Here is a 13945-nt window from a genome sequence, read left to right on the forward strand (position 1 = left end):
TACCTCACACTCAACTGAGCCAAGCCCTCAAGGCAGCTTCGGCCAGTCCTCGACAAACAGCTTAGGAACATCTCCCTTCTGGACCCTGTCCCTTGACAAGGAGTTGAAGGGCTTTGAGAACACCACCAAACTAGGACCTGAATTTCACTAATGTCTTCACCAGCCTCCTCTACTGGTTTTCAGGAAACTGGGGTTTTGTTGTCTGTGAGGAGCTTTTTGTGGCCATTTGATTGCTGCCAGGTTAACAGAAGAGAGTGGGTGTATGTCTTTTCTAGAACTCAGGCTCCACAGGGTAGACAGGAGGGTGAGGGGTTAGAAAGAGAACTCTCTCCAGGTGTCATCGACCCTCAGTGGCCTGTCTCTTATTTTTAGCTCGTCTGTAGCCTTCTCAGCATGGAGCTCTGTGCTGCTGGGTTCCCCTACTCATGCCTTTGTGTCTGCCCACAGCGCTCTCTGTGCTCATCTTTATCGCCTTGGCTCTGAACGGCTTTGGGGGGATGTGCATGACGTTCACTTCGTTAACAGTAAGTACCGGTTTGTTAAGGAACATTTTCAGCCAAGTAAACTGAATTTGGGGCACATTTGTTGGTTTCCAGGTCCTTTCCTTCCATTCACATATATTCTTGCATGTCCCAAGCAGTGTGGGGGCTCTGGTTACAGTGGTCAGACAGCAAAACCAGTCCCCTGGGTTCCAAAGTGGGCAGCTGCGCCTCCCCTGGTGACTTGCAACTGCCTCTGGCCTTGCCTTTGGCATGGAGGATGCAGGTTATTAATCATATATCCAGAGAAGACGGGATCTGTCATGGCTGCTGTCCTGAGGCTCTCCAGGAACTCCAGCTAACAATGCCATTTGTAGACAAACCTATCTAAGAACTAACCAGCCCCAAGCTTGTGCCTAGGGCTGAGTGGCAACATTTGTCGCATTCTTCTTGACTAGGGCACAGATGTCTGCCTAGATAAGTGGAACTGTTCTTGGAACTCTGAGTCTACTCTTCCCAGGGCCTCCGGGATGCCACAAAATGGGTTTCTTTTTAGTCAGGGAGGAGGGTTGGAGGGAGAGCTGAAGGAAGTTAAGGCATAGAAGCCTCTTTGCCAGAGGGAAGACTGCAGACTTGTCCAGCCCCAGCCGGGCAGGAGTATCATCAGGCTTCTGTCAACAGGGCATCCCCCTTCTGTTTACCTGTGAAGGTCTGGGGGTACACCAGCTGCTGTTACTCTTTGCGGTGAAGCCTGGCTCTGATTTTCCATTGTGCTCAAGTCAGGAGTCAAGCTGTTGTTGTCTTCTGTTTCCTTTTCCTAAGCTTTGCTCCGGCAGGGAGGATTAGCTGTGTGGCCCTATGTCTGTGGACACGGAAAGTTCACTACGGTATCTGTTCAGTGAAAAAGGCCCAGCATAGGCAGCCTGAGTGCTGTGCCCTGGGTGTGGGTGTCTGAGACTGAGAGACCCACAGAAATCTGGGGCTCAGTGGCCTCACCTTTGCTGGTGCCAGTAAGGTTTGCTTTGTATCTGTTGGGGCATTTTATTTGTTTGTTTGTTTTAAATCAGATCATTTAAAATAAAAATAGATATATTTTCTATTCTCATAATCCCAGAGGAAAACAAATGTTTAAACAGTGAGAAATATGTTCATACTGTGAAGAGTACACAGATTCCACAGTGTTGTGTAAATGTGAAACAGGAGTCCTGCACAGGCCTGTTTGTTCTTGGACAACACGGCAAACACCAGCCCTTTTTATCAAGATGAAAAATATAAACCTGGCATCGCCCTTGTTGTTGTAGAAATGCTGGACCTCTGTTAGGGCAGATCTGAATTTCAGGGATAGCACTTGGAGATGGTCCTGGGATGTGAGGAGTTTAAGCACCACGATTCAGGATGGTGCTTACTCAGCATGAGGTATGGGATAAATACGGGCTGGGATGTGGCTCAGTGGCAGAGCACATGCCTGGCATGAACATGACTCCCTACCAACCCTAGCACTACATCTATAAAAAGAGAAGAGCTGGGTATGGTGGTATATGCCTGTCATCCCAGCACTTTCCAGGCAGAGGCGAGACAGTTGCTGTGACTTTGAGGTCAGTTTGGGCTACAGAATGAGGCCTTGCCCCTGTTCCCCTGAAATGATAAACAGGAGAGCAGAGCAGAAGCCTGTTCTTGTAGTCCCTAGGATTAGAAGGAGCAGAAGGAGAAGGAGGAGTTCAAGGTCAACCTCAGTTACCTTTCCTCAAACAGTAACAGTATCTATCCATCCTTAGTTACATAGGAGGTTCATGGTCACCCTGGGCTCTACAAGACCATCTCAGACAAAAAGCAAGGGCAGATAGATGAAAAACACTATGTGGGAATTCTGTTTAAGAAATCCTTCAAGCTGGGCAGTGGTGGTGCATGCCTTTAATCCAAACACTTGGGAGGCAGAGGCAGGTGGATCTCTAAATTTGAGGCCAGCCTACAGGCAACTTCCAGGAAGGACAGCCAAGACTACATAAGGAAACCCTGTCTCCAAAAACCAAAAAACCAACCAACCAAACAAACAAACAAACAAAAACCAACCTATGTGTCTCACACCATGTATTTTAGCATCTGCCCTTCAGTAGTCTGTACACATCCATGTCACTCTCTGACTTCAGCAATATCGGTTTGCTTCATGTACACAATGCGTCTCCCATTTCCCTGCCAGTACCTAGAGCTCTGCATTCTTTGTCTTTAGAGCACGCTGTTGTTCAGTCAGTGTTACCCTGTAGTAGAGACAGACTGTGATTCACACAGCGAGTTCCCCACTCACAGACATTCAGGTTGGTTTCCAGTGCTTCTCTTCTTGAACACTGTTGAAATGAACGATCTGTACATGTAGTTCTGCAAAATAAGTTCTAGGAAGTAGAATTTCTGGGCCCCAGGATTAGCATGCTTTAAATTTTAATCTATGCTTTCAAGCCGACTCCTAGACTGGAATCCACTGTCTGCAGTTACAGTCCAGCAACATGTTTGAAAGTGCCTTCTTCATATCCCTCCAAGACTACATCATTGATCTTTAACACATTTTTTACCTGTATTCGTTTGATTTGATTTGTCTGTTGTGTATGTTTGTAGGCACGTGCACATGAAGTTTATGTGGGGCTATGAGGATGGAGGATGGCTTTCTGAGGTGGTTTCCTCAACCATGTGGGTTCTGAGGAATGAACTAACTTTCTCTCTCTCTCTCTCTCTCTCTCTCTCTCTGGTTTTTGTTTGTTTGTTTTTTGGTTGTTGTTTTTTTTTTTCAAGACAGAGTTTCTCTGTATAGCCCTGGCTGACCTGGAACTCACTCTGTAGACCAGGCTGGCCTCAAACTCTGAAATCCGCCTGCCTCTGCCTCCGAAGGGCTGGGATTAAAGGCGTGTGCCACCACTGCCCGGCGGGAATGAACTTTTTTTATTAAATACCTTTTTATACAGTGAGCCCTCTTGCTGGTCCTCTTCTGTCTTATTTATTTTTTTGTTTTTTTAAAGTCTCACTAATGTTGCCATGGCTGGCCTGGCATTTGCTGAGTAGACCAGGGTAGTTCCAAATTCACAGAGTCTGTTCCTGCTTCCTAGGTGCTGGGGCTAAAGGGGTGTTTAAATGTTTCATCCTTTAAAAATTAGGCGGTTTGACACCATAAAAAATGATACATCATAAACTTTTTCTTTTCTAATAAGACATCCATTCTCTTACCTCTTTTATATTGTTATAAGCCCTGCCTGCTTTTGAACTTACCATTTTGCCCAGGCTGGCCTTCCCTCCTGACCCTCCTGCTTTCCCCTCTCAAGAGCTCAGATTACAGATGTATTCCCTGTCCCTGGCCACTGTCATCAGTGTGTCTTTTTATTGAATTGCTTCTTTGTATTGCTTCATTTATCTCATTTTCCTTCATATTGCTTTTTCCTCTTCATACTTTGTAAAACTATCTTTGAAATACAAATAATCTCTCTGTAGGAGTAAAGGGTTTATCTAGGGCCTTGAGATTTCTGTATGGTCCATGAACATGCTCCAGAAAAAATATGCACTCAGACAAGCAACCAGTGTACATACACGTTCTGTTCAGGGGCATTGTGGAATGTCGGTTGCTTTCAGCGTCATCGTGTGTGTGTGTGTGTGTGTGTGTGTGTGTGTGTGTGTGTGTGTGCGCGCGCGCGCGCGCTAGTTGGTACACAGGCACTGTGTAATGCATTTGATAGGAGGGGATCCACCCTTGTAAGGGAGGTATAGGGCTTGTCCTCTGACGTCTTTATCTTGGACCTATATTTTGGGGGTCAATGAGTTGCCACCCCAGGCCAACTCCAAACGTCTGCCTGTTTTTTATAAACAAGGTTTTGCCTGAACTACAACGTGCCAGCTTGCTCATGTGTTGTCTGTGAATGTGCTCCTGCCACAGGGGCTCTTGGGCTGTCATGACAGAGACCATATGGCCCACAAAGACAGAAATGTTTACCGTCTGGCCCTTCATGGAAAAACATTTGCCAACTTTGTGTCTAGAGGCCCCAAGACACTACACTGCTCTCCACCTGAGGACAGAGGGTCAGTACCTCCCGCAGACACTCCCACCCCCAAGTTGTACAGGTTAGGTCTCTAAGCACTTTTAAAGTCACCTTCTTCACCCCTCCCCCAGCTGGAGGAGCTCCCTGGACATTCCTTTGTCCCGTGAGCCTTCTCACGGGACCTGAGAGCTCATGAGAGTCAACCCTGAGAGGGAACAGGAAATGGGTCACCGAGGACAGACTGAGGCTCTTAGGCAATGTCCCTGGGCTGCTGATGCTTTCTGCTGAGCAGAGCTGAATCTCATTCTGACACAGCACGGGCCTTTAAAAAAGTAGAGCCCTCAGGACCAGCTCGCAGACACACAGGCTGGCAGTGCAGTGGCACTTTCTTTCTGTTTGTGACTCCCGTCCATGTTTTCATTTTGGAGACAAAAGAGTTTTCAAGGTTGCCTTTAGAACTCCCTAAATCAAATCCATAAGGACTTTTAAACAGAATGGCTCTGTGATAACCTGGGAATGTCGGGGAATGTGTTGTCAGGGAAACCTTCAATTGGGGACTTTCTCAGGCCCGAGGGCTTTGTATGGCATGGACTGTGGGCTGGTACACTCATTGGTGGAGAAGGGGCCCCAAGTTGGCAAGATGCCTTTTCCTCACAATCCAGAAGGAGGTGTCCCATAGCTTCCCCCACCTCTCACCTCCCACCCTCCCCCCTCACAGAGCCTTGGGAGTCTACACTCTGTCCTCCTCACTATAGTCCTTTCCTCCAGTGTGGAGGTTCCAAGGCTATCCAACTGTCATGGCTGTTTAGCTCAGGTCTCTTGCAGCACTGGGCCTGGGGATCCCAGAGGGAGGAACACGGCAATCCACTGGTGCAAGCACACACCGGTGCTGGAGAGCCTTAGCCTGCCCTGGACATCTGGTCAGCACACTCTGGTCTGTTTGCTCAATGTCTCTAGTTTGTACAGCCCTTTAGTTCGCTCCGTCAGCTGAAGCACAAACATCGGCCAGCGGCTGAGGTGGCGTCTTTGGGCCGACACCCCACAATCCAGGGCCTGGGTTGCTTAGAGATGGGAACAGATGCAGCCAAAATTGTGAACATATCTTTTCCACTTCATTACCCTGACCCTTGTCAGTGTGGGCGGGATGGGGAGTTCTGGTCTGAAACTCTTATGGAAGAGTGGTTACAAAATGTTCAGGGGGAAAAATCTCTCTGTGGGCTTTCCCTATTTTATTCATTGGAGTTTGGCTTTAAACATGAGGAATAAATGACCTCAGGGGAATTAGATTGCTGTGAGTAAGGACCCGAGGGACAGGTGTGGAAGCAAATAGCCCCCTGTGAGCGGATGTGAGGCCAGCAGCCATCCTGCGAAGTCCTATTCTACCAAGTAGAATTTCATCTGCCTCCCTACCTGGAGAGCCTAGGTACCAGGCAGGTAAAACTCTCCCGGTATCAGAGCAGAGCCCACTTAGCCTCTGATTCCCATCCATATCTTGGGAAGCCAAAGCAGTCAGTGGATGGCCATCAGCCTGGGGGATATTGGCCATTTTTTCAGAGGGCTTCTACGTGATAAATTTGCTGCACATGACATGTGCAGAGGTTGACAGGAGGCAGTGGGGGTGTCGCCAGGGATCTGGGCTTGGCAGGTGGAATGGGAGGTGGCAGGGAGAAGGCAGTTTTCCCTCCCCACCCCTGTACCAGTGAAGCGGAAAGGTGACCGCATGGGCCCATGATATGTGCTGAGGGCTGCCTGCTTGTTTCAGTTAGGGAATGGCTCAGCTTTACTGAGTCCACTTGTCCAGACTAGTTCCTGGGTAGGTAGTCTGAACAAGAGAGATGGACTGGATCCTGGCCTATGCAGACTTTTCTGAACTCGGGGTGTATATAACAGGCAGCTGAGGACAAAGCTTATCTCCTTGAAAGGACCACAGACCTAGAATGTCACCCACTGCTTGGCTCTGTGACTTCATTAGAGAGTCAGAGAGTACCCTCATGGTGAATGGATTCAGGAGGCCTTAGATATGAAAAAAGGACTGACATTCATCCTGTCTTTGCCTCTCCTGGGGGTTCCTGTGAAAAGACGCACACATCTTTGGATATCTTAGGGTCCCTAAGGAAGATGGTCTAAACTGTTTTTGGCCATGGCCTCTGGGGATTCTTGTCCAGTGGCCTGAACTCCAGGGGAGGGGCTGCCTGCAGCTGCTGTTTTCCCCTCTGGGAATGTGACACAGCTGGGCCTGTTTATGGTACAGCTGAGGGACTGAGGGAGAGTGAGTCATCTGGGCGAGGGAAGGCCTACCATGAGGCCCAGGAGCTCAGGCACAGAGGACAGGTTTTACTTAGCAGAGTGGAGGCAGCAAAGTGGCTGCGAGAAGAAACCAGGAGCTGGGAGAGGGGCTTAGGCTGCCTCCCCGTGTGTGCCTGGGAGTCAGGAGGCAACCTCTGCGGAGCGGAGCGGATCGTTCCCCCTGGCACCTGTCCCCGCAGCATGGCTCCAGCTTCCTATTTGGCAGCAGAGCTGGTTTTCCCCTCCAGCAGGCCCTCGAGGCCTCACTAAGGCAGTCAGCTTAACACTCAGACAGCACTAACTACATCACCACCATCTCAGCACCATTACATCTGACAGGGCTGGGCAGGGGCAGGAGGATAGAAGACAGAATAAGCAAGGAGAGACAAGACTAGTGAGAGAGGGGACCCAGCTCGGGAAGACAGACACAGGGCAAGTTCGTATACAAGCACACATCCCTGTGCGGAATGGTCCTGGATCACAGGTGTCAGCTGAAGGCAGAATTGAACAGAGGCTGGTAGATCTAAGAGAAGCATGTGAAGGGATAGAAGAATCCACAGTGAGCGGAATCAGACAGGATGCTCAATAAAGAATACCCGAGGAAAGAGACAACATTTGAGGGGAAGTGACTTGAGATCCAAACAGCAAGAGTTTCGAATCCTAAGATTGACCTTGCCCAGCTTGAGGGAGTCTTTTGACCCTTAAATGTTTTGTGTAACTCAGGCTGGCAGGGGTGACCATGAATTTCTGATCCTTCCTCCCTCCACCTCGGGAGGGGAGGGCTGGATTACAGGTACGCACCACATGCCTGGTTTAGACTCTGAAAGTTTTGTAAGTGGTGAATGGGCAAGGAACAGTTGCTTTCAGGATTTTAAAGATATAGAAAGCAGGTGCTAAAAATAGTTGCTATTAGTATACATGCTCTTTACTGGGAAGGAAATCTGACCACACTGCTCCCGAGCCAACCCGTGAGGGAAATCTCCTGCAGGCAGGCCGGCCTCCGGCTTTGGAAAGAGGAGAAGGACCCCGCCTGAGGGAGAGAACACAATTAGTGTTACCACTTAGGTACGAGTAACCAATACCACCAGGAAACTTTCCCTGCCTTTCTGAGTCTTACCCTCTCCTGAGCCCTCTGACTATTGCTGGGATGTTTATGTTTTGGGTTTCCTTAGTCAAGGTCAGCCTCAGGCTCCTTGCTGAGCAGTTTTGTCCAGTATAAGCCCTGGTAGCCCTCAAGCCAAAACAGGCGTGGACTATCTTGCCCTCTCTCTTTCCCACAGTTTTTGAAACAGAGTTAAATTATTTTAACACAGACTGGCCTCATGCTTCTAATTCTCCTCCTGTCATTTCATAAGTGCTAGGACTACAGAAATGTGCCACTGTACCCAGCTTCATTACCTATTTGAAATATGTCTTTTTGTTTTTTTGGTTTTTCGAGACAGGGTTTCTCTGTATAGTCCTGGCTGTCCTGGAACTCACTTTGTAGACCAGGCTGGCCTTGAGCTCAGAAATCCTTAAAAAAAAATTAAGAGCAGGGTGGTGGTGGAGCATGACTTTAGTCCCAGCACTTGAGATCAGCCTGGTGTACAGAGCAAGTTCCAGGACACCCAGGGCTACACAAAAACTCTGTCTCAAAAACAAAATTATACATTAAGAGGAAATTAGATGACAAAGAAAAACATACTTATATGTGGTCATACAGAATGCCTGACTTTTATTTTTAATATATTTTTACTAATTTTTTTAGTTTGGTATACAAAATAGTAGGTCTTATTAGGACATGCTCATATGCACATGTAACTGTGCCTCCTCTGGCTTTCCTCCTCATGTCCTTCCTCCTCAAAAACCCCTTCCAGTGCTACAGACTAAACCTAGGACCTCACACGGTATGCGAGGATTCTACCACTGAGCCGACTCTCAGACCACAACTGTCTTTACGAGTGAATCTTTGTAGAAGGCTTAATTCGTCTTTTTTCCACCCTCCATCATCTAGATTACTTTGAATTAATTATCAGTAATTAATTCTATCCATATATGCAACTAAAGTGTGTGGTACTGAGTGCGGATGTGGGCTCTAGCATATGCCAGGCAAGTATGCTTTGAAGCAAGAGTGTTGGTGGAGTGGCTAGTGTTGAAGGTGCACACACTGTTGGTGGGGTATCAGCTGGCACATCTCTCCTGTAAGACAGTTTGTCGGAGTATGGTAAATCCTAGAAAGTGCATTCCTTTCCCTTAGCAATTCTTGCTTTGCTGCGGGGATTTTCCTTGAGATGGCAGACACCTAACCTCCCCTTCATCCTGAAGACTCGTCACTGAGCTGTGGGAGGCGGTTTCATGCTCCAGATCTAGCTGCTTTAGGAGGCTGAGGCACGAAGACCGTGAGTTCAAGGCCAGCACAGCTAATTTTTTTCTGTTTTTCTGAGACAGGGTTTCTCTGTGTAGCCCTGGCTGTCCTGGAACTCACTCTGTAGACCAGGCTGGCCTCGAACTCAGAAATCTGCCTGCCTCTGCCTCCCAAGTGCTGGGATTAATGGAGTGCACCACCACCGCCCAGCCCAACAGCTAATATTGTAAGACCTTGTTTTCTAAGACAAATTAGTCAGGTCTGGCAGTACAGGGCCTGTAGTCCTAGTGACTTGGGAAATTGGGGTTGAAAGATCTCTAAGTTAAAAAAGCCTACCTAGGCTGCAGAGTGAGTTCGAGGCCAGCTGGGACAAATCAGTGAGACCCTGGTTTAAAAGGAGAAGGCAGGCTGTAGCTGTACCTCTGTGGTAAAGCACTTGCCAAACCTGTGCACAGCCTTGCGTTACAGTTCTAGTACTGAGCCCCATACCCCACGACTGAAATCATTTTATGAATAAATACAAAAAGACTTAGGGTCTAAAACCAGAGACCTGGTTTCCTAAATTATAGACCATCCAGGTAAGCAAATAGTAGGCAGTCATTTCAGATTGTGTCAGGAAGGAAGAGGAAACTGTTTAGAAAACACTTTATAATAATATATCAGGTTAGAAGGGAAAAGGTGACGCATGCCTGTAACCCTAGTTCTTAGGAGGTAGTGGAAGAGTTATCTCTCCAGCCCCTAATAGCAAGTTTGAAGCTAACCTGGGCTACGTGAGACCCTATCTTAAAGATAAAAGCAGGGCTGGTGAGATGGCTCAGTGGGTAAGAGCACCCGATTGCTTTTCCAAAGGTCCAGAGTTCAAATCCCAGCAACCACATGGTGGTGGCTCACAACCATCTGTAACGAGATCTGACACCCTCTTCTGGTGTGTCTGAAGACAGCTACAGTGTACTTACATGTAATAAATAAATCTTAAAAAAAAAAAAACAGTGTGGAGGGGCTGGAGCGATGGCTCGGTGGTTAAGAGCTCTGGCTGCTCCTCTAGACGTCCTAGTTTGATCCCCAGCACCCACATGGCAGCTCACAACATCTGTAACTCCATTCTCAGGGATCCAACACCTTCTGACCTCCTTAGGTTCCTACACACATAGACATACTTGCAGGCAGAGCACCCATACACATAGAATAAAATAAAATACTAACCATGTGGTAGTGCATGCCTTTAATCCCAGCACTGGAGTGGCAGAGGCAGGCAGATCTACATGAGTTCAGGGCTAGGGCTGCTATACAGAGAAAACCCTACCTTGAAGGAAAAAAAAAAAATGAAGAGGAAAAAAAAGGTTAGTTGGATACAGTGTTCAGTCCTGTAGTCTCAGCTGTTTGAAAGACCAAGGCAGGAAAATTACCTGAGCCCAGGCGTTCAAGACCAGCGCGGGCAACATAGTGCAACTACTTTTATTTTTTGGTGGTGCACAAACACTTTTATTTATTTATTTATTTATTTATTTATTTATTACATGTAAGTACACTGTAGCTGTCTTCAGATGCACCAGAAGAGGGCATCAGATCTCATTACGGGTGGTTGTGAGCCACCATGTGGTTGCTGGGATTTGAACTTCAGACCTTCGGAAGAGCAGTCAGTGAGCTGAGCTATCTCACCAACTACTTTTAAAAAAGGAAAAAGTTGGGCTGGTAAGATGGCTCAGCGGGTAAGAGCATCTTCAGAAAGTCCTGAGTTCAAATCCTAGCAACCACATGGTGGCTCACAACCACCCATAACGAGATCGGACGCCCTCTTCTGGTGCATCTGAATTCAGCAAGTTTGAAGCTAACCTACAGTGGTTTGGTTTGGTTTGGTTTGGTTTTTGGTTTTTCGAGACAGGGTTTCTCTGTGTAGCCCTGGCTGTCCTGGAACTCACTCTGTAGACCAGGTTGGCCTCAGAAATCCACCTGCCTTTGCCTCCCAAGTGCTGGGATTAAAGGTGTGCGCCACCACTGCCCGGCTACAGTGTACTTATGTATAATAATAAATAAACCTTTGGGCTGGAGCAAGCAGGAACTAAGTGAGTGGGGCTGACCAGAGCAAGCAGAGGTCCTAAAAATTCAGTTCTCAACAACCACATGAAGGCTCACAACTGTCTGTACAGTTACAGTGCACTCACATACATAAAATAAATAAATAAATCTTTAAGAAAAAAAAAGGAAGTCTCTAAAGCAGTATGTTGGGCTGGTGAGAGGGCTCAGCGGATAAAGGTGCTTGTTGCCAAGTGTGGTGGCCGACGTTGAACCTCTAGGATCTACATAGTGGAAGGAAAGAACCAACTCCCATGAGTTGTCCTTTTGTTCCAAATGTTTTTTAATAGCTATGCATTCCTTTTCTAACTAGGAAAAATATTCATAATTTAAAATACAAGACATAGATGTTGGCGGGAAGCTGTCTAATGTGGCTTGCCCTGAGGCTCCCTGATGCCCTGGGAGTGGCACACTGACCAAAAGAATGTGAGTTTTCTTGGTTCGGTAACACTCTTCCAGGTTGGATGCTGGGTGTGGTGGCCCATGCCGGTAATACCAGCATTTTGGGAGACTAGGGTGGGGGGAGTGGGGGTGTGAAGGGGGGGGAAGCAAGATTGAAAGATCATAGCAGACCTTGTCTCAAAAGAAATCTGAAGAGGAGTGCTCCAGGCTGGGTGACCAGAGGGATAATTCAAGTGCTGCCATTGATCCCGCCCAGGGCACAGGGTTGCTTCATGAATGGGTGAATCTGCTCTTTTGTCCCTGGTCTGGTTTGGTCTGAGGAGGTCAGAGCAGGGCTGCAGCCTCCACCTCAAGCCCTGATTACACCAGCCTCTGTCCTGGGTAAGGGTTAAGGCAGGCTTGAGACAAAGAAGAGAGAAAAGGGCCGACCAACCCAGGGTCTGCTTCTGCGCAGGGCTGATTCTGCTGTGGGGAATTTTCTTCCCTAAGGGCATGGCAGCCATGTGCGCCTGAGTGCTCAGTGTTCTCCTGCTTGACCCTGCCTGAAGGACAGGCGCTTGGCTTCAGCTGCTCTTCTGACCCTCTGATCCTTTCTCCGCTTGTCTCAGCTGGACTAGAATCCCCTGCAGTTGTATTTCCCTCTTTCTACATAAGCAGGTATCATCTTTTGAATATCCTCAGGGTGGATGCCTTCCTACAAGTATGCCTTGCTGCCTGACTATGTGCCTTTGGGAAGTGAGTGTGACCTTGAATTACAGCATTCCTTCCATGCAGGGGTACAGCGAGCACAGTTACCTTTCGTGCCCACCAGGGCGTGTTCATGCATACCTGGCCTTGTCACGGTGTCCTGTCTCCTATGCCCATCATGTGTGCCCTTCCCACGCTTCTCAGTCTAAAATGATGACAAAAAAGCCACTTGTGTGCTAAGAATTTGGGAGAAAACTTAGCTGGTCACCCTGGCCTTGTACCATACACTTACAGACTTGCTAATGTTCCTTTTCAGCCCTGTGGTACCCCCCCCCCCAACAATCTTGCTTCTTACTAATATTCTGCAAAGCATTACTGACTGAGAATTCACATACCACCCATTTCACCTAAAGCTTGTATATTCAGTGAGCTTTAGTGTATTTAGAGATGCGTAGTCACTTCAGTCACCTACATCACCCCAACAGAAATCCTGTCCCATGTGTGCCCCCCCTGCCCCCCCCCTTTGCCTGTCACTGATGCACTCTTTGTTATTTTGGGTTTGTCTGTTTGGAGCATTTCATGCAATGGATCCATATAACATATGCTTTTAAAGAAAACATTATTTATTTTATGTGTAAAGGTGTTTTGCTTGTGTGCATGTATGTGCACCACAAGCATGCAGTGCCTGTGGGGTCCAGTAGAGGGCATCAGATCCCCTGGAACTGGAGGTTGTTAGCTGCCATGTGGGTGCAGGAAGGAGCAGTACCCTCCGGGTGTGCTCTTCTGAGCTGCCTTTGTTCTCTCTTAGCTTACTGTCTCCCAGGTCCACACCTGTTGTAGCATGTCTGCTCTCCTTTCTGTAATTGTGTATATACCTTTTGTTTATCTGTTCATCTTGATGGACATTAGGTTGTTGCCATTTTTTGCTATTAAGAAGAATGCTTTCCCAAGCATTCATGTGCAGCATATGCTCATATTTCTCTTAGGAGTGAATGTACCTAGGAGTGGAATGCCCTGATCGTGTGGTTATTTTGTTTTAACTGTGAAAAACCAGCTCTGTTTCCAGAGCGGCTGTAGCTTTGTATTTCTGCGGGAAGCTCATGCCACACCTCCCGGTTCTCTCCAGCACTTGTTACTGTCTAACTTAGTACAGCCATTCTAGTGGGTGTGAGTGTGTGTGCGTGTGCGTGTGTGCGCGCGTGTGTGCGCGCGTGTGTGCACTCGTGTGCGCGCGCATGCCCCTGTGGAGGTCAGAGGACAGGTGTGAGAGGTGCCTCTCTTCTTCCCCCATGTAGGTGCCAGGGGTTGAGCTCAGGTTGAGAGCCTTGGCAGTAAGTGCCTTTACCCAGGAGCCACCACTCACTCAGTCTGTCTGTCTGTCTGTCCGTCTATAATTTACTGAGGCAAGGTCTTACTCTGTGTCCCTGGCTGTCTTGAAAATTGTTATGTAGACCTTACTGGCCTCAAACTCACAGAGATCAACTTGCCTTTGTCTCCCAAATGCTGGGATTAAAAGTATGCACTGCCTCTCTGCTTTGTTTGTTTGTTTGTTTTAAGACTGAACCCTAGTTGGCCTGAAATTTACTATGTAGACCAAGCTGGCCTCATACTTGCAGTGATCCTCCTGCCTCTGCCTATCTTAGAGCATAGACATTTACGAA

The 13945-nt window shown here is 47.8% G+C and overlaps 1 protein-coding gene and 1 non-coding gene across 15 annotated transcripts in view; both read left to right on the forward strand.

Moving 5' to 3' along the window:
• Slc43a2 (solute carrier family 43, member 2) overlaps positions 1 to 13945 on the forward strand; it is a 47661-nt gene that overhangs the window by 15392 nt on the left and 18324 nt on the right. For all 14 annotated transcript variants that reach the window (XR_003949380.1, XM_006532825.4, XM_030245780.1 and 11 more), the window contains exon 5: positions 448 to 524. Coding sequence is in view for 13 of the 14 variants with exons in the window: in XM_006532825.4 (XP_006532888.1) it covers positions 448 to 524 (77 nt within the window). In the remaining variant the exon portion in view is untranslated. The remainder of the gene's footprint in view (positions 1 to 447; positions 525 to 13945) is intronic.
• Mir3971 (microRNA 3971) lies at positions 6123 to 6205 on the forward strand. The gene has a single exon (NR_039553.1). It is a non-coding gene; the product is annotated as a microRNA 3971 (primary transcript).

Source organism: Mus musculus, chromosome 11 (assembly GCF_000001635.26).
Source record: "Mus musculus strain C57BL/6J chromosome 11, GRCm38.p6 C57BL/6J".
In the NCBI taxonomy this organism is placed as follows: Eukaryota; Metazoa; Chordata; class Mammalia; order Rodentia; family Muridae; genus Mus; species Mus musculus.